The 20436-nt window shown below is 38.6% G+C and overlaps 1 protein-coding gene across 16 annotated transcripts in view; it reads right to left on the bottom strand.

Annotated features, from left to right (window-relative positions):
• ADAM22 (ADAM metallopeptidase domain 22) overlaps positions 1-20436 on the bottom strand; it is a 217493-nt gene that overhangs the window by 82699 nt on the left and 114358 nt on the right. For all 16 annotated transcript variants that reach the window (XM_027574110.2, XM_027574104.2, XM_027574111.2 and 13 more), the window contains exon 5: positions 778-860. In XM_027574110.2, coding sequence (XP_027429911.1) covers positions 778-860 — 83 coding nt within the window. The remainder of the gene's footprint in view (positions 1-777; positions 861-20436) is intronic.

The following is a 20436-nucleotide window of genomic DNA, read 5'->3' as shown; positions in this document are numbered from 1 at the left end:
GGGTTTTAGGTGGGATTCGGCTAGAACACATGAGCTCTTGAGGTGACTTACAGTCTGTTGTCTTTGTGCAAGGAGTCAAGAGTTTCCACCTACTGAAATTTCTGTTATTCCATAAAAACATAAAAACTAACATCAGGAAGGAGTAGGAGCAGAGCTGGTACCAAGGGGCTAAGCATCCAGAGAACCCACATTACCCATCCAAGTACTAACCAGGCCCGACCCTGCTTAGCTTCCAAGATCAGACAAGATCGGGCGCGTTCAGGGTGGTACGGCCATAGATGAGAACCAACACTACCCAAACCACTCTTGTCACAACTTGGATGAAACTACAAAAAAGCTTCAGACACCACTCTAGGGTATCATATCATAATTCCAAAGACCCTGGTCTGTTTCTGCGACTCTAATTTCAAAATCTGCTCAGCTTATAAACCTCAAAAGAGAGAAAGATCAGACCCATCACTGATTTAAAATTATTTCTTGGGGCGCCCGGGTGGCTCAGTCGTTAAGCGTCTGCCTTCGGCTCAGGTCATGATCCCAGGGTCCTGGGATCGAGCCCCACATCGGGCTCCCTGCTCCGCGGGGAGCCTGCTTCTCCCTCTCCCACTCCCCCTGCTTGTGTTCCCTCTCTCGCTGTCTCTCTGTGTCAAAAAAATAAATAAATAAAATCTTCTAAAAAAAATTATTTCTTGACATAAAGATTTTGATTACAGTGCATTAAAACTAACGGAAATAAGGGATTGAAAGAATGGGATGGTACAAAAAACTGGGGACACTTACTGGAGTCCGTGGCATGTGGACAATGCAACAAATGAAGCAGGACTTCCTCGGATGTGGCCCTGGTAGTAGCAGTGTTCTCCTCCCTGGAAACAGAAACAGAGAGCATGAGCCTCAGACATCACCAGGAGAATCCCAGCGTCATTTCACACGTTCCTGCCCACAGCACAACTCTACGTATAAAGGTCTGCAGAATATTTCCTTATTCAGATTAGTGTTATCAAACCTGTTCTAACAGAATTATTCATAAACACTCCTGGTGAGCCAACTCCAAATCAAAAGCCGGGGAAATAAAAGTTGACTAAACTTGGCTTTTATGTAGGTGACAAGAGAAAGAACAAAGAAACAGACACTGAAAAACCCATGTGGCCCCTGCATGACGATCAACTGAATCCTCTATTCCACCCCACCCCAACCCCGCATCCTGAGAAACTCAACCTTGGGCAGCACCAAGATGATGCTCTTTCATATGAGCTAAGTAAAAATGTATGTAAATCATTTGAGAGTCACTAAATTAAACTGAGGGAGGAAAATGCTTATTTTTATAGTATTTATATCAAAACTTGACAAGGTTATACTATTCTGTTCTCCAACCATGAACGGTTTTACCAGTAAGCAGTCCAGGTGGGACTTGAAATTCCAAAGTTTCTTCTGGCAGCTGGTTACATTAATTCCCATGAGACTCATTTCTTTGAATTAAATGTTCTTGTAAGAGGTAATAGGGTAAGTCCTCTGCCATCTCAGGGTGGTGCCTCAGTCTTTAAACACCTGCCACTCAGAGTGTGGTCTAGAAACCAGCGGATACTGAGACTCAGGAGCTGGTCAGAAATGCAGGCCCCACCTATCCACTTACCATAATCGGCATCTTAACAAGGTCCCTGGTGATTCATATGCACATTAAAGTTTGAGAAGCATTGTTCTAAATGGCCTTTTCCATTCCCCCCACTGATCTCCTATTTCTTCAGAAGCTAAAAGCTGGTAATTCAACTGACACTGAGATAGGAAAGAGTGAAATAGGAAGGACTAATAGAATGGGTGGTTTAAAGGGGCAAACGCGGCCAATTTTCCAGTCTGCCTTACGGATTAATCCTACCCCAAATATTCAGTGCTTGACGAGAGGGGAGAGAACAGGAGCAAACAGGATGTAACAAGGCTGAAGACGGTTTTTTCACTGGAATTCCAAGAAAGCAGCCTGGTCTGTGACTACTGTTTCTCATGAGATAAACCTACAGGATCGGGCGGACCCCAGTTCTGAGGAGGTGGCAGAGAACAGTGAAAAGGGCTCTGATCCTGTGACACCTCCAAATCCCCAAGGGAGTCACTTGAGCATCATGAACTGAGGACTGCAGGTGGATGTGATGGAGGGTAAGAAAGAACTGGGTGGTACTCCACCTGTAAGCCTGACGGGGTGTAACCCAGTAAACCACAGACTTCAGCACAGAAATAAAGCCAGGCACTGACTTTCTGGGTGGGGCTGGTTTGGTGAAGGTGTTAAAAGCATGAGCTATCAGCTCCTTCCTTTACTTGCTGTGCAATCTGAAGCAAGTTACAGAACCTGCCTGTGTCATCTGTCAAATGGAAGTAACAACTTCACAAGGTTATTCAGACGATTAAAAGAGGTAAAATGCATAAAGAGTTTAGAATAATGCTTGGCACTTAGTAAGCACTCAATAAATGTTGGCTACTATTTCACTATGTATAGGGCACCTGGGTGGCTCCGTGAGTTAAGCATCCTACTCTTGATTTCAGCTCAGGGGCTCAGGCCATGATCTCAAGGTCGTGAGATCGAGACCCTCCCCCCGCCCCCTTCCCCCCTCCTTGGGCTCTGTGCTGAGGTGGAGCCTGCATAAGATTCTCCCTCTCCCTCTGCCCTTCCCCTCCTCGCCTCCCCAACCAGCTCACACACTCACTCATGCACTCTCTTGTGCACTCTCTCTCTGGCCCTCTAAAAAAAAACAAAAAATTACTATGTGTTAATTACCGTTCTATTCGATTTACATACACAATCGCCTTAAATCCTTACATCAATCCTATAAAGAAAGATTGCTGTCTCTCTTCTACATAGGAGGTCACAATCTCCAAGAGCCAAGCTTGCCCACCTGGGAAGTTGCCAAGCAAACTTTTTGTGAATATGTAAATGCAAGGCCTGTGTCATTTCTCCTACACTACTTATGAGTTGGGCCTAGAACCTATGGGGATTTAGTGCAAATCTAAACTTTCCCCCAGGCTGATTCTTTGGGGGTTTTGTTTTATTTTTTGAGAAGGGCTGGGAGTAAATTTAACAGAATTTAAAATATCCTCTGTTGGGGTGTTGGACTGGTGAATTGTCCATAAGATTAGATTCTAAATTAGAGGTCATTATGTTTCAAAAGACCTTCCTGGAAACATCTAATTGGACCAGAAATCAACACTCCAGCTTTCTATTAGAGAGACATGAGGGGCCAACAGTCAATGAGGTAACTTGGATAGAGTAAGATTTCAGTGTGAAAATACTTCCCTCTACTGACTAACCAACCGCATCAGATCTCTTTCTGAACTCTCAGACTCACAGTGGACAGCAGATATAAACATAGTAGCAACAAAAAAGATAATAGCAAGAATTATGGTACCAGATTATGGAACAACGGAAGTTGACAAGTCACTGTAAGTGGGGAAAATATGTCAGAGGCAAAGGTATATAAGAAATGTTTTATAAATTACTCAAATTTTCTTAAAATACCAACTTTGGAAACATGTTATATTAAATCATAAAAAGAACAAAGAATTCATGTTTTAAAACAATTGTCCAATATACCAGGACTAAATAGATGATTAAATAATGAAAAACAATCTTTCACTAATTTCTGATTCTGAAAAATAGGAGTGGATCCAAAAACAGCATATGATCAAGACCCATCTGCACAAAAGCCTAACACTGCAAATGAAGTGAGGAGTTCAAAATGGTTCACTCATTATCAAATGTTTCCATGACACTTCAAGAGAAGCATAAACAACAGGGGGATAAAAATCTCTTCAGTTGGGCTGTTAGAATTCCAATTTTGAGGCTCTCAACTGGTGGTATATGTAATTCTTCTAAATGATGGGAATTAATTTCTGTGTTGTGACTTTTTTAAAGGATTCACCGTATGGCAATAATTATTTAAACCATGAATTAAAGTAATGAAGTTATTACATTGAACTTATTGATTTATTAATTATTAAAATAAATAAAATTTAATGGATTGTGAGTTTATATAACTTTTTATCCAGTATTTTAAAAATAATAAATGCTTATGGAAACATTTCTAAGAATTCAGGATGCACATGGTGAAGAGTAAAAAATACTCCCTTCATACACATTGTACAGCCTGCAGCTGACTCCTGAAAAGCAAGCATTTTTGACAGATTCTGTGTACCATGTCAGGAAGAGTCTATATGGTATATTTAAGGAAATACATAAATACACAGGTATCTGTTTCAGTCCACAAATGGGTTTACACTGTACACACTGTTCTGCCACTTGATTTTTTTTCTTAAGGTAACCTTGACATCTTTGCATATCAATATCTCCTTCTTTCCATGATAGCATAATATTCTGTTATAGGGGCGAACCATAATTCATTTAAGCATCCCTGTGCCAACAGACATTTAGATTATCTCCATTTTTTTGGTCATCATAAAGAATACTTCGAACATCCTTTCACATATTTTTGTGCAATTCTGTCGATACGTATGTAGAACACATTACTAGATGTGAATCTGGCAGGTCAAAAAATATGTGCCTTTTAAATTTAATACCTATTCTAAGAGACAAAGAAAATTATTTCTTGACCCTTATATCTGTTTTAAAAGATGCACTGCGTTTGAAAATAAGAAACTGCATTTTACTAAAAAAAGTATACTGCAAAAAAAGATCACTACTTAAGCCAACTTTGTTGAGTCTTATCAACTTATAAAAGTTCTCCATATCTTCATACAACTTTCTTGAGGAACCAGATGCTTTCTGAAAGTAGGTATTAATATATAATAACCTAAGACAGATGTAGGGAAAGAGAAAAGCCAGCAGCACATCCTAATGGAGTTCAGCTCTTTATCTGACTGCCAGTCATAGCTTCATTCCTTAAAGTCTCTTTTGTTCCAGAAATAAACCTGCTGTCATTGAAACCTTCTTCATACTCCTTGATTTAATAATACAATCACCATAGTACAGATGTTTATTTTTAGCTAATTAGATAGAGTTAAAAAAAAATTACCCACCTCTCTAAAAATGAACTGTATGATAGTTCCAGTGTCTACTGGTTTATTTCCCTGGTGGACAAAAGTCTTATTGCAATTTTTATTCTAGGAAAGTTAAAATAATCATTTATTTGCAAAATTCAAAGACAAACCGCATTTTTATTAAAGAGCCAGAAAGATCTCAAAAGAAAAACAGAATTTATTACAAATATGATACACTGAAAGCACAAAGGAAGCTACACAGACTGGGTTATAAAACTAGAAAAATCCAGTAAAGGGAACCAATGGGAGCACAGCAGCAAGGCCACAGTCATCTGCCCTCCATTCAGACCCTCAAAGGAAATTTATCAGTTCCAAGATGAGCCAGGGCCACAGCCTCCAAAGAGCCTGCTCTGATTCCCTCCTCCTCACAAATTACTTCTCATTAACCTCTCTTTCTCTGAATGTTCATATACTATCAGGTCTGTACTGTACTTCTTTACACTTGCATTCCTGTTTCTGTCTTACATCCTCCCCTAGCCTATGGTGTCTTTTCAGGGAAGCACATGTACCTAATCTTTGTTTGTATCTCCAAGCGTGCTGTTAGAAAACTGTCAATCTCAGTTTCCTCATCAATAAAATGGGATTAATATCTACTCACGCTGCTAACAAGAGTACTCAAGGAATCCCATGAGATAACAAAGTCAAGTCGACTGTAAACTACTATATAAACAGGAGAGGGGTGCAGTCAGGGAATATTTTCTCAATGAGGGATTCTATCATGTCTCTTGAGCTAGGATTCTCTTAATTTATTTGCTAAGAGTAACAATTCAGGGCTATTGATTAATAATGCAGATTACTATGTTTCTAGCCCTGAAAGTTTGTTTAGGCAGCTCAGAAGTGAGACGGAGAATCTGCATTTTTACAAATACTTCATGTTTTTCTTACTCTAGGAATACACCAGAACGGTGGTTCTCAACCTTGGTTGCATATCAGAATCACCTGGGGAGCTTTTAAAATCCCAATGCCCAGGCCAACCCTCAAATCAACTAAATCATTATCTCTGGAGATGGGACACGGGCATCAGCATCTTTATAAATGCTCGAGATCATTCAATGGAACTGCAGAGATTGAGAATGCCTGCACTAGAGAATGGTTGCTCATAGCAGGGATTCCCAAAACTGCTCCCCAAGCTAGAGCCTCATCCTGGTGGGCTTTGTAAACCAAATGATTCCCAGGCCTTTCCTCAGATCTATGGAATCAGAATCTCCAAGGAGGTAGGGCTTCAGGGTTTTTAGAGTTGCAAAAATTCCCCCAGTGATTCTGAATACTGTATTTGGAATTACTAACCTAAAAAACACTCAGTCCAATACCAAATCATCTCCATGTAGAGGATACCAGAAAGACTGGGATCTTTCAGGGAATGAAAGTATCTACCATAACCTAGGCATTCTGTTTGGTGATCTTAGTGACTTATGAGAGAATTCATAATGACTGCTGAGACAAATACTTCACAAATGAGAAAACATGGATTAAGAGAGAACCTTCCTATTTACTTAAACTTGGGTAGGCCAGATGCCCAGTCAAGTCTCTTTACACTGGTGGTAATCAAAGAGCAGTTTCCAGCACAATAACATGCGCTTGTTAGAAATTCAAATTTGCAGGGCGCCTGGGTGGCTCGGTCGTTAAGCGTCTGCCTTTGGCTCAGGTCATGATCCCAGGGTCCTGGGATCGAGCCCCGCATCGGGCTCCCTGCTCAGCAGGGAGTCTGCTTCTCCCTCTCCCACTGCCCCTGCTTGTGTTCCCTCTCTTGCTGCGTCTCTCTCTGTCAGATAAATAAATAAAATCTTAAAAAAAAATTCAAATTCTCAAGCCTCACGCTGGGACGTGGTTCAGCCACTTGTGTTTTAGCCAACCCTCCAGCCGACTTCAATGCACTCTAAAGTTTGAGAGCAACTGCTTTACACCACCCCTGTCCCTGCATTCTAGAGCTCCTCACTGCTGAGCTCCCTGAAATCCTACACTGGTTCCTCAGCGGATTCTTAACAAAGCAGAAAGGACATAAACCGTCATAGCTCTTCTCCACACCTTTTCTTGTTGGACCCAGGCCAGCCGGCTTTATCAGAAACAATATGGAAGGCGAAAGGTGAGGCAAGACTATGTGAGAATTCTAGCATGGACAGAGCCACGAAGAGCGGTGCTACTTGTAGGTGCTGGCGTGCGGGACGCCTTAGTCTGCATGAAAGGGACCAGCGTGGTCAACCACCCGGTTAGCCTCGGACCAAGGGGTTTCACAGGATGCAGGTTATTCAGTGCTACATCCATGAAAGCCACAGGCCAATCAAGATGATGTGGTCACCATAAAAAGGACAGGGCCGGTGTGACACTTACAGATGATATCCTCAACCCGGTAACCCATGTGTCCCTTCTCTGCTCACTGGGTCATAGCCCTCTCCTGCTCCATGGGCACCAGTCCCAGGACCAGCCTTCTGCCATGCAGATTGGGGTTTACACCAGTTATTCTCCTCCATGGGTGACATCCCTGGTCATTCTAGCACAGTAGTTCTGAGCCCTGGAATACCAAACTTTATTCCCTATCAGTTATATTAGAATCTCTAGGGGTGGGACCTGGCATTTTTAACATCTGTCCAGATGATCCTAATATGCTCCCATGGTTGGGAAGGTATGCTTTAGCCGATACCCCTTTGCAAGAACTAAAGCGCTGCCCTTGACCTCTACTGTATACTAGATTCCTTCCAGGCATATGCACTGCCCAGACTTCCTTTTGTGGCCACATGGCTAGAGTCCATTCCACCAGGCGCTTGCCTGTAATAACCTCTTCCCAATGTCCCCTTGATTGACACTGACATGAGAAACCTGCCTTTTTCTAACCTTTCCCCTCCCTCCCTCCCAATGGTGACAAATGGCATTTTCAGGCATTACTGAGTCAGGAATAAACCAAGTCTCCCTAGGGCCACTTGCATCAAGGAAATTCCTAGAAAAGCAAAATCTTATGTTGGAGAGGATCCACCAACCCACCCTGATTAAAACTCGTAACTTGAGATTACAAAGAATCAGACTGGATTCACAGAAGGGACATAGGCTAAACATCGGTTCAGGTAAAAGTATAAGAGTTATCTGATTCTATGAGCTCTCTAAGAAAAGTGGAGAGAAAGACCATCTCACCTCATTTTACAGTAAATTAAAATTAAATAAAGCTATCACATGGTGGTTCCCAAATGCCAATAATCTATAGGTTTATACTAATGTATGTCAAAATCTTTACGAGTTCATGTCAAAATGAGAAAAATAAATACAGTGTAGTCAGTCTTTCATAAAGCTAAATGTATTTCATTTTTATACAACTGCCCTTTGTTTTTGAGATTAGTTCTTTTCTTCTCTTTCATTATTAAAGTTATCCATTTTTAAATTTTTAACAGAATGGTTATTTTGGAGCAACGTTAGAGTCACAAAAAAGTTGCAAAGATGGCACACAGAGTTCTAGCATAACTAATCACCCAGTTTTTCCTCTGTTAACACCTTACATTACCTGAGTACATTTCTAAAAACTAAGAAATTGACCTCAGTACATTACTATTTGCTGACTCTGAGCATTTAGATTTTAGCAGTGTTTCCATTAATTTCCTCTTTCTGTTCCAAGACCCAATCCGGGATACCATAAGGCATTAGTTGTCACATTCATTTTCTGTATGGTAACAATGGTAATTAGAATTTAGGTATTTCAAAAGGGTTGTTTCCCTATATGGTGAAAATGAAAAGACTGGCAACTCTGTATTAATCCCTAAAATTTGTTTTGTTAGTATACTGGGCTATGAAATATAACTCTATTCAAGAGTATAAGTGGGGGCGTCTGGGTGGCTCAGTCGTTAAGCGTCTGCCTTCGGCTCAGGTCATGATCCCAGGGTCCTGGGATCGAGCCCCGCATCGGGCTCCCTGCTCAGCGGGAAGCCTGCTTCTCCCTCTCCCACTCCCCCTGCTTGTGTTCCCTCTCTCGCTGTGTCTCTGTCAAATAAATAAATAAAATCTTTAAAAAAAAAAAAGAGTATAAGTGAATACTTCCTAAATTTTAATTTCACACTATAAATTTTCAAAAGAATTTTTAAAAACACCCTAATGTAAAAAGCTTTATTTAAGTGATTAGAAATAAATTCTAAAAGATTAGTCAATAACACTTCGCTATAACAGAAATCTAGGACTCCTTGTTTTCTGAGATTGCTCTGGACTAGCCTTTCAAAGATGTGTGTATAGTAGACAGCCTTGAAAAATAGAGATATCTCCCTCTAAAGCAAAAACCAAAGCACGTTTACTGCCTATTATAAAAGATTTAGGTTTCCTAAATTCAGAATTTCTCTCTAGGAACACAATACACTGTGTATGCAGGTGTCACCTAGCCCTTCCCTCTGTTTGCGACTAGAATCAAGGCCCGAGAGACAAGTATAAGAAAATGCTGATGTTCTGGCTACTGCTATGGCTATGAGTATTAAAGTCCTTTGTTTCTAACCCAGAAGTCTCCTGTCTTCTGCCTGCAAAGATGAAATTCCAGCAGGCTAACTTGTTAACTTGCAAATAAGATAAAATCTCAGACCTTCAACAGTTCTGGAAACTTGGATTTCCATCTTCCCCTGAAAATTAAGAGATTTGCTAAAAGTGAGCCTCTATTCCCACATTTCCATCTTCCTATAGGACAAAAATCAGCTGACGATGAATAAGTCCCATTTTATCACAACTAGCCAATCTTTCATTTATACTACTGGTTGATAACTTTGGATATTTGTGTTTGCTACCCTATTCAACAGTATAGTTTTTTAAGCAGCAACCAAATTATCAGCTTACTCCAAGATGTACAACTAAAGCATCATTCAAAATCTCTGTACTATTTCAATACTAACTGATAAGTGCTAGGATCTTGTAGCATAGTCATCAAAAAATATTTTAAAAACAGACAAATCTAGTTGATAAAAAAAAAGAATGATTTCATTTAAAAATTGCATGGTTCCTGTTAAAGAGAAAAACATGGATAAGAATATTATTGTAGCAAAAGTTTCTACAAGAAAGGAACAAAGAGACAGAACTAGAAAGTCACTGGATATAAATAAAGGTGATAAGGAAGGAGTTAGTCCTAATGAAGATGGTGAACACCACAGAAAATGAGGGCTATCACTTTCTTATGAGCTCTCAGGTTTAAAAAAAAATCCCACCAGGGACCTAGTGAGCTTAAAATCTATTTTTATTGTTGTGCAGGAGTCTTTCCTTATACTGATTTCCCCTGGGTGATGTCAGCTAAGGAAAACAAAGCATGAAAACTATGATAAGTTCCCAGGAGTTCCAGCTCACCAGCACCCTAAGTGAACAATTGTTAGTCTTTTGAAATGCAATGCATTTTCAAAATGTATAGACTTACTCCCTTCTCTTGTCTGTCAGCCCAGGCACCTCCAGCACATATTCTAAATGTTTTTACATTGGTTATAATCAAAATGCCTTCTGTATTAGTTTCCTAGGATGGCTGTGACAAATTACCAAATTACCTGGGTGGCTTAAAACAACAGAAATTGATACTCTCACAGTGCTGGAGGCCAGGTGTCTGAAATCAAGGTGTTGGTAGAGCCATACCCCCTCTGAAGACTCTAGGGAAGAATCCCTCCTCGATTCTCCCTCATTTCCAGTGGTTCACACCCCCTCCAATCTCTGCCTTGTCTGCACATTGCTTTCCCTTTGTGTGTTTGTGTCTGTGTCTAAACTTCCCTCTCATAAGGACACCAGCCATTGGATTAGAGCCCTCTTTGTAATTTGATCGCATCTGAAAAGATCCTATTCACAAAAAGTCACTTTCACAGGCAAGAGGGGACATAAATTTTGAGGGGACACTATTCAACACAGTACAACTTCTCATCAAGTGAATGTTTAGATTTCTAAATCCAGGGATTTTCTTCTAAGAAGATTGGCTCAGTGGAATAAACTGGAGGTGTCTAGCTTCATTCATCTAATAAGATTAAGGTCTATCTTAATTACCTCTAGCCAGCCATTCATTGTAGTTTCCCTTAGCTTCATTTAAAAATACTCATCATTATTTTTCCACAAATAATATGATAAATCTGACCTTCGGTTGAGAGCTTCCCAAATTGCTTATTTCTAACCAGAAAAGAGGCAAGAGAAACTATTTTTCAGCTGTCAGGTAATTATGACAAACCCATCAATATAACAATGTCTTATTAGACTACTAACAAATTTTAGGTTCCTACAAAGGAAGGGTACTTATCAGGTGCTCTGAGATGCAGTTCTAAACTGGGAGACTGGAAAATCAATGTGGCCCGCATACAGTGACTATATAATTCCAAACTCACGAAATTATTACTCTTTCCAGGAAATTATTACATCATTGTATCTTTTTACAAATAACGGAAGTTTAAATGTATTGCTCTATATGAATTTTTTAGCGTAAGAGATGTATATCATCTAAAACCTTATTCTCTAGTTGATGTCTGAACATTAACAGGGAGAACTATAATTGATCAGAAGATAGTTATACAAAAAGAAAGCATATCAGAAGATAGTTATACAAAAAGAAAGAGAGTTATACAAAAAGAATGATATTTCTATCATTCTCCCATCCACTCCTTTTCTGAAGAAGTGAAGATAAATAGGGAACACTCCTAGCTGCTGAAAGAAGACTGCACTGCAACATCTCCCTCCCTTATACCCTGAGCCTCACGCACTGTGCCCAAGAACTCAACACCAGTATTCAGTGTTCTTCCCTAGATGATTCTGAATTAGCCCAGGACTGATTTAAATGTACAAACAAAGGGTTGACTTTCTAAGGAGGAACTTCTCAAGCAATGCCCTTCAGAAAGACAAACTTGCATTTAAGGCTGTATCTGATAAAAACTGGGGTTTTTTTTGTTTGTTTTTTCCAGCAACTGTTACAATGGACACAGGTTGGTCATTTGCCATTTTTTGTTACTTATTTTCTTAAAAAATGAAGGAGGGAGTTAAATTAAGTGGTATCTATGATTTGCAATCTATTTGTTGTTTGTTTTTTGCAATCTATTTTTACTTTCTTTCCTTCTTTCTTCCTTTATTTATTTATTTTAAAAAATCAAGGGTTACCAACTTTTTTCTTTCAAATACCAGGCCAACTTCCAAAAAATCAGTATCTTATACACAGCACTTAGCATAAAGCAACAAAATTGAAAACCAACAACAAAGATGCTCATATGTTTGGGAATTTTTAAATGTTTAATATAAAAATTTTAAACAAGTTATAAGTTATTTCTAAAATCTAAATTTATGAGTCATATAAAAATCATGTATAAATTACAGAGGAAATATATATGGACAACAACAATAAAAAATCTAAGTATCAGAACTTCATGGATGCTGCTAAAATACTACCAAGAGTAAATTTTACATTTCTAGATGCTTACAGAAAATAGAATTGATAATGAATAAGTTAAACATTTAACTCAATGAGTTATGAAAAGAACACAAGCAAAATGCTTTTAAAGTAAAAGGAAGTAAACGTTAGTAACAAAGGTAAGCTGATTCTTTGGAAAAAAAAAAGTATTTAAAAAAAGTTACAGGACTGACCAAGTAAAAGAGTAAAGGCATAAATAAAGTAAACAGAAATGAAATAGGAGACACTGATACAGAATTAGACTTTAAAAACCTTGAGAAGATTTGAAGCAAATATAGCAAAAGAGTAACATGTTAAGTGTACAAACGGATATAATGTTATATACAATTTTGAATGTTTTAAATATTTCAAAACTATAGAAATTTCTATTCACAGGTCATTTGCTGGTATTTTATGCCTTGAAATTTAAAATTAACTTAGATGTGGCTCTAATATACCTTAGAGAGAAGAAACAAATGTGAATATGAGCCTCAGCACAGATGATGAACTTAGTATTAGGTGAGCAGATGTGAGGCTCACTGTATGGTTTTTAGATTTCCTGTTTATATTTACTGCATCTTTCTATGGCAGGGGGAATACTATGCTTTCTCAGACCTGTCCAAACTGGACTTCTCACCACACAGTGTTGGATGAACGGGAGAAACTACTCAATTTCCTGATGATAGGCTTAATTCATTCATTTTTTGTTGTTGTTCAGCAGATATTTATTGTCTTCTAAGTACACATAATGCTGAATGCTATGCACACAGTACAAATTTCCAAGAGAGCTTACTCTTGGAGTAACTTCTCATGGAATTTATAGTCTAGAGGCAAAGATGATTATTTTATTAGGAAGCAGATCGTGAAAGACAGCTTTTGTTGATCCTGCTGTGCCTCCTGTGTCTTCAGTAGGATCAGAAACTAGCAGGAAGAATGGGCAGAAGGCACCAAAGGCTTAGCCAGAAATTTTTTATAAACTGCCACTTGCCCTTAATAATAATATAAAAACTAACATTTATGGAGCACTTCCCATACCCAAAGCTCTGGGTACACTTAATAGATGAGGTCAATGAAACACAGAAGGAGTAAGTACTGTCCAAGGCCATACAAACACAAATTGGCAGTGTCAGGATATGAATTCAGGTCTGTCTAACCCTAGCAGTATTGTCAGTCTTTATGTTTTCCTGCATCCAAACTACAGACCTGTCCTGGACTTGAAAACAAAACAAGTGCTCAGTGACATCTGTTAACACTACTCAAGAAAAATTAAAAAAAAATTTTTTTTCTTAATCAGAAAAGTAGTATGAAGAAGCTCAGAGACACAGCACTTAACTCTGCACAAAAATCTAATTGCTTATGTGGAATACCTATTGACCCCACTCAGAATTACCAAAGCAACTATTCTGCCTTCCAGAGACAGTTAGAAGTACTCTTCCAGATTTCTGAGAACAAGAAAAGAAGAAATCAATGTGTGAAGTCCAAAGGTGGGATTGGCCTGATTCCTGTAGGTCATACCTGATTTCTTTGAGTTGAGGCTCTGCTCAAATACCACACTCCTGCTTTGATCCTATCTCCACTTCTTATTCTGTCCACTCTCTCTGATCTCTATTTCTCTCACGCACCAAGATCCTGCAGCAAGGCCTCTGGACCCTTACACATACTCATTTCACTGCCTGAAAAGCTGTTCCCCTCCCACATACCATGCAAACTTCAGAATTAATATCATTTCCCTACGGAAGTCTTCCCTGACCAAGCGGACTAGGTCATGTCTCCCACCAAATGCATTCAGGACAATGTGGACTTAATTCCCTGTACAGCACTTTCATGACTGTCATTTAAAAAGCTCTTTTGGTAGCTATTTTCATTATGCCTATCATCCCTATTAAACTACAAGTTTTATGAGAGTGAGAATTGCATCATACTATTCATAGCTACCTCCCTAAGCTAATGGCAAGCATTCAATACACAGCTACTGAATGAAGGATGACTGAGAACACAAGTCGGGTATCTGAGAATTTAGGCTTTTTTCTACTCTGTCATAAATCTCTAATATCAGCTTTCCTAGTCATTTAAACCCCAGTTGCTTAAATTTTTAAAAGTTTTCTATAGGGATAATCAAGTCTACTTGCATCTACCTCTACCTCTTTTTCTACCTCTTACATGTAACAGAAAGGATGCTATGATAAAACATCAGTGGAGGCCTGAACATTACCCCCCAAAATGGCTATAAACACTCAAAGCATTCAATGCTGAGGTACTTTATACTCTGGTCTTTATTACCTGTTTTTTTGTTTTGTTTTTTCTGGGGGGGGTAGGGAGGGAGGGAAAGGAGAGGCAGAGGGAGAGTGAGAGAGAATCTTAAGCAGACTCCACGCCCAATGCAGAGCCCAACTCGGGGCTCGATCTCAGAACCCTGAGATCAGGACCTGAGCCGAAATCAAGAGTCCAATGCTTAACTGACTGACCCACCCAGGCGCCCCTACCTGTTCTTCTTTTTATAGTGGCCACTTATTCACTGGAAAATAAGAGTTTTTTTTAATAAATGAATAAGAAAATAGCACTAATACAATACCAAAGAATAATCTATGATTTTTTTTTGCTTCAAATGAGTTTCAAACTTGTCAAAAACACTTCCACAACTTCTTGTACAATCATCGTTACTCTAATAGTTCACTCTAATTTCAAAAAAAATTTGCAACAGTCAATTATATGACACGGTATAATGAAAAAATAATTCTATAATTAGAATTAAAGTAGGGACGATATTCTATTACAAAATAGTTCATTGGTTCCAAACATAGAATATCATTAGTTAGTGCCACTTTTAATTTTGTTTTAATTTATGGCTGAACGTGTCTTTTTAAGTTTATGGATAATACCCTGAATATTAACAGATGAAATAATTATTTTGATACTTACTTGGAAAAAAATCTTACACTAGAAAGAAAATAAATAGGACTTTCTACTCAGATTGGCTACAGAGCTTTGAAACAGAACTCATGCTGACATCAGCTGTCACTTTTCATTTTTCCCTGCTCCCAGCACTAAGATACCTGACCTGTATAAACTGGTAATGGGCCAATATATTTTCTTCAGCCTACAGAGTTAAGACTACTTGGAATCTTAACAATGCCATTAAGGTAACTGATGCATTATACATGATGATGGACCTAGAGCAACCTTGCTTCAGTCCCAAGGGAAAGCAAAATTTACTTAATCCCCACCGAATTTTCTCCTGTAATGCAAAGAGAATCAAGTCATGAGATCTGAGACCTTCCTGAAACCACACTGATTACAAGATCGCAGAGGAGCATATATTTGCATAAGCCTGCCAAGGGGAAAACGCACACACTGTCCAGCTTGTTGAAGAGATGCCAAATAGATGACTAGCCATGGCTAAAAAATAATGCCAGGAGACATACCCAGAAGAACTATTACATGTGAGGAAGAAACAAACACTTTACCAATTTTTATGTGAGACGTGTTTAGCTCTTTTATTCTTCGTGTGTGGTGTGTGTGTGTGTGTGTGTGTGTGTGTGTGTGTGTGTACACATACTTGCACGTTGGGGAAGACAGAGGGATGGGTACTTTGAAGCACCTTGGCAGAAATACAACCAAATATCTTCTAGTCTGTTGGCAGGATGATGATGTGTTTTAGCTTAGTTACTCTTGACCATAAAACTTCACATTTCTTCCAGATGCAAATAAAAATACACATAGGCATAAGATGGGCATAAGAACTGAAGCATGTGTCTACCATGTGCAAAACAGCTACATGTTTCAAACAGTTATAGCTGAGGAGTCATGGAAATTCCCCATGCTGAACAATACTCAGTCCAGCCTTTACGAAGAACAAAGAAGGACTAAAAATAAACCCCAAGAGAAAATGGCTGAAAAATCAAGGCTTCCTGAGAAGGCATTTGGTTTTCTTTAGAATAACAGAAATTTTCTATTTAGAATAATCGAAACTCATCTCAACCAAACGATGGTATCTTTCCAATGTATATCTTACTAAAACAAACTGCTAATGGAGATGTAACTGCAAATGGTAAATTGGGGTGTTATGACTTAAATATGTGCATTCTGACTCCTCTGGTATTGTGATTGTTTCCATAGAGAAGGCAGACGATAGTGGATTAAAGCAGGAATTCTGGCACCAGAATGCCTGGCTTCAAGTTCTTGGGCGAGTTAGTTGCACACAAGTTCTTGGGCAAGTTAGCTAAACTTTCTGTGCCTTAGTTTCCTCGCTGCAAAATGAGGACAGCAATGGTACTATAGGAGGACCAAGTAATTTAGCATACGAGATGAGTACCCAGCACATAGTAAGTACCATCCCAGCATCTGCTGCTTCTCCAACTGCCACACGTACTTCTACTCTTTTATTCCTCAGTCCAGTTACCAGTACTGATCCCATCAGGATATCACTAGGATTCAAAAAGGTATAGCATGTATGAAACAAGAGATCCCTGATGGTGAAATGAGCACTTAGGGGCTCATAATAATGAATTGGCAAAAATGCCAAATTTTGAGAATGATATATAACAGAAGCACAGTGAGTCATTTTTTTTTTTTTTTAATTCCGTTAAGGTGAGCGCAATTAGCTGGAGAGAATATGCCACCGATAGCTTTAACAGGAGAATTGGTTAACTCTTCCAAGGAGCGAATATTCAACCACCAGCAGCAGTTACGCGCCACGAAGATTTAGCCCTACAGACAGCAATGAAAACAGACATCATACAGGACAGCAACTCATGGTAATTGCCAATCAACCAAGTCAGCTGACTAGGATTCCCATACACTCCCCATCAAATGTATGGCTCTTCCAGCTACACTTTTGCTCATGATTTAAAATACTTTAAAATACTTACGTGCAGATATCATGGCTCTGGCAGTAACAGAGAAAATTAATGAGTCCTCATTCTGATATAATCCACTATTTAAAAATGGAAGTATTTAAAAATGAGCAGCAGCTCAAACCCACTGAACCAGAAAAACAAGGTTTCCTGGGCTGGATCTCTTTGCAACTATAGAATCATCTCTATACCAGGAGATCCTAGAATTAAATCCCACTACCATCCCCCATTATTCACTTCAATAATTTCTATGAAATTACTGGAAGATTAACCCTACACACACACACACACACACACACACACACACACACACACACACATAAGTCTAGAACTCATTCTTGTAGAATCCTTACATCCTGAGGTTTTTTCAAAAAATTATTTATGTCAGCAGTTAGAGGCTAATGAAGTCATTAAATATAATAAAATTTAAAACTAGTTTAGCCACAGTTAGTTACCAAATATTCATGGATAAGGAAAATACATAGAACAAAAAATTTTTAAAAGCCATTCTGGTTTTACTACTAGTCAGATTGATGTTAACTCATAATTCAACTAAACTGTCTCAGAGAATTCAGAAGAAATTTCTAGAAGTCATCTAATTTTAAAAATTGTGTATTTGTGGTGAACTTTGTTTTTATTAGTGTAAAAAGTTATCATGTCTGTAAATATGACATCTGAAAATGTTCCCTCTGGTAAAGAGAACCAGTGTGAAGTAACTGCATGCCCATCCCACAACATGTAACACCTGTACCTGAAACTGTCCTTCATTCTGCACCTGAGGTTCTGCTCCAGAACGCAGGTGCAGTGGTGAGAGTCCTAAACCTAAACCTCCCAGGCAGTCTAGCAAGAAGAACATAAATACACATTCTGACATATGGGTAATGGCATCTGCCAAACATACTACCATTGCTTCATTAAATTGTCATAATTTTAATCAACTCTATTTATACACAACGAATTTAAAAATCTCCCTAATAGACAAAATAGAGACCAAAATCCACTTCGGTTTATGGCAAATGCACTGTATCTCAATAAAGCTGTTTAAAAAAAAAATCCCTATTACCATGGCAGCAGGACCATCCCCCGCAAAAGGACCAACTAAGGGTCTTTGATTGATAGTCTGCCCCTCAGCCATCCTTAAAATGCACATCACTGAGTTTACTTTACTAGATAAAGGCCTTCCCCATTTCCCCAGAGCCAAGGGAAATGCCTGAACCTTGGATTTGAAATTAAAGGCGATACAGCTAAGAGCTTACATGACAACTTCTACAAATAGATCCATTTAAAAAGAAATCCTCTCTAAAAGCATCTTCTCAGACCATGTGACCTGATTACTGTCTAGGTAACTAAGTATTATTCCCTTATCCAAGAGGCTCTGAAAAAGCTACTGTAGTGAGAATTCAAGATAGAGAACATGTTCCTCAAATGTAAGGGAAAGTTGTTAATAAGAAGCGCATTATGGATGAGAAATGCTGTTGGTGAGTCCTCCTAAAACAAAAAAAAGGAAAACTAGATTTTAAAAAGCTTCTGTACAGATTACTTGGCAACAGTGGCTGTTGCTTGCATTTCATGTCAAAGACAACCTCAAAATAAAGAGATTACCTAAAAGCTATTTGAAAACAAAAACACTAGTCTCCATTTCAGAAGACTCGTCACCGATGGAATGGCATGGATGGCCCTGTACTAATGCATGCAGCAAAATTTACTGCACACCCACGCCTGGTTTTCCTTTTCTTCTTAATCGCTTACTCTTCTTGCTTCTAGAGAAAGAACCAAGATTCTGGATGATAATGCCGTTCTGAGAATCAATAAGGAAACCTGATATCCAGGATAAGCAAAAGCAGATTAACCCCTTTGTGCATCTTCTCTGCTGCTATTAATAAATATATATAATGACACTTTGGCAGTTTCATAGCTATTCTTGTGCTCCGATGGCCAAAAAAAAAAAAAAAAATAGTTCAAGCATTTATGTACTCTTCAGTTGTATGGAACGAATTCAAGAAAAATCTCTGTCATAAAAGGATATGTCAAGGTCTTGTCATTATAAAAAGTAGAGGATGCAGAATGCAGTCACTAAACTATAACCTATATTTTAAATAAAATAAATAAAATCACTAATGACAAACTGAGAACATTTTTTACTTAAGAAAAAAATCCACAATATTTTATACCACCATATAAAATTATTTGAGGGGTATTTTTTACAAACAAAGTAAGTTAAATGATATCTTAAGAAACATTATTTGTGGGGCGCCTGAGTGGCTCAGTTGGTTAAGCGTCTGCCTTCGGCTCAGGTCCTGATCCCAGGGTCCTGGGATCGAGCCCTGCATCGGGCTCCCTGCTCAGTGGGAAAGCCTGCTTCTCCCTCTCTCACTCCCCCTGCTTGTGTTCCCTCTTTCGATGTCTCTCTCTGTCAAATAAATACATAAAATCTTTAAAAAAAAAGAAACATTATTTGTTCAATATGTTATATAACTTTTAAACCATTCAAGTGTTGAGCATTATGTTCATCATGGAGAAATCAGAAAATGAGACATGAGAAAGCTTGAATACAATTCAAGATAACAAGCAATTATCTATGGATACTGTTCAGGCTTATAGGAGCTACAAAGTTAGCATAAGCCAGGAAGGTCTCTGTTGTCCTGACAGTCATCACATTTAATATTTTGTAAGTGATCTCTTAAAGCTGTTCTCTACTAGAATTTTTTTCCTGTCTTTGACACAGTCATTGTAGAAAACAAAAAGATTAAGGCAGGATAAGAAGAAAAAAAAAAGTATCTCTTTTTCAAGAAAGATGAATGAGCTAGAAATCTGTCTTAGAAAAATGAGTGCAAAAGGAATCCAGAGATTCTGCCTGTAGCACATGCACCTGCTGGTTAAGCTGGGAATCCTTCCTGGAGCTTCAACCCCAGGAAGAGAAGATGGATGTGAAGAGCAGGAGAAAACCTATTTGGTAAAAAAAAAAAAACTCAGGCTTTCTCCTTGCTTCTATATCAACTTCACCAACATTCTATTTCCAGAAGTAACAGTGGCTATTTCAATTTGCTTAGAAAACACTTTTAATGAAAATTACACCACCATTCCACTAGAGAAAAAGGTTCCCTGAGTCACAATAACTTCTCCCACCTTCAAGGAGGCACCATCTCCTCTGGCACCTGTACCCCAACACACAGCACTCTCTCCAATTCCTTTACCTATTTCTAG

Source organism: Zalophus californianus, chromosome 12 (assembly GCF_009762305.2).
Source record: "Zalophus californianus isolate mZalCal1 chromosome 12, mZalCal1.pri.v2, whole genome shotgun sequence".
Classification (NCBI taxonomy): Eukaryota; Metazoa; Chordata; class Mammalia; order Carnivora; family Otariidae; genus Zalophus; species Zalophus californianus.
The sequence above is the reverse complement of the archived record's forward strand: the minus strand, read 5'-3'. Positions and strand labels throughout refer to the sequence as shown.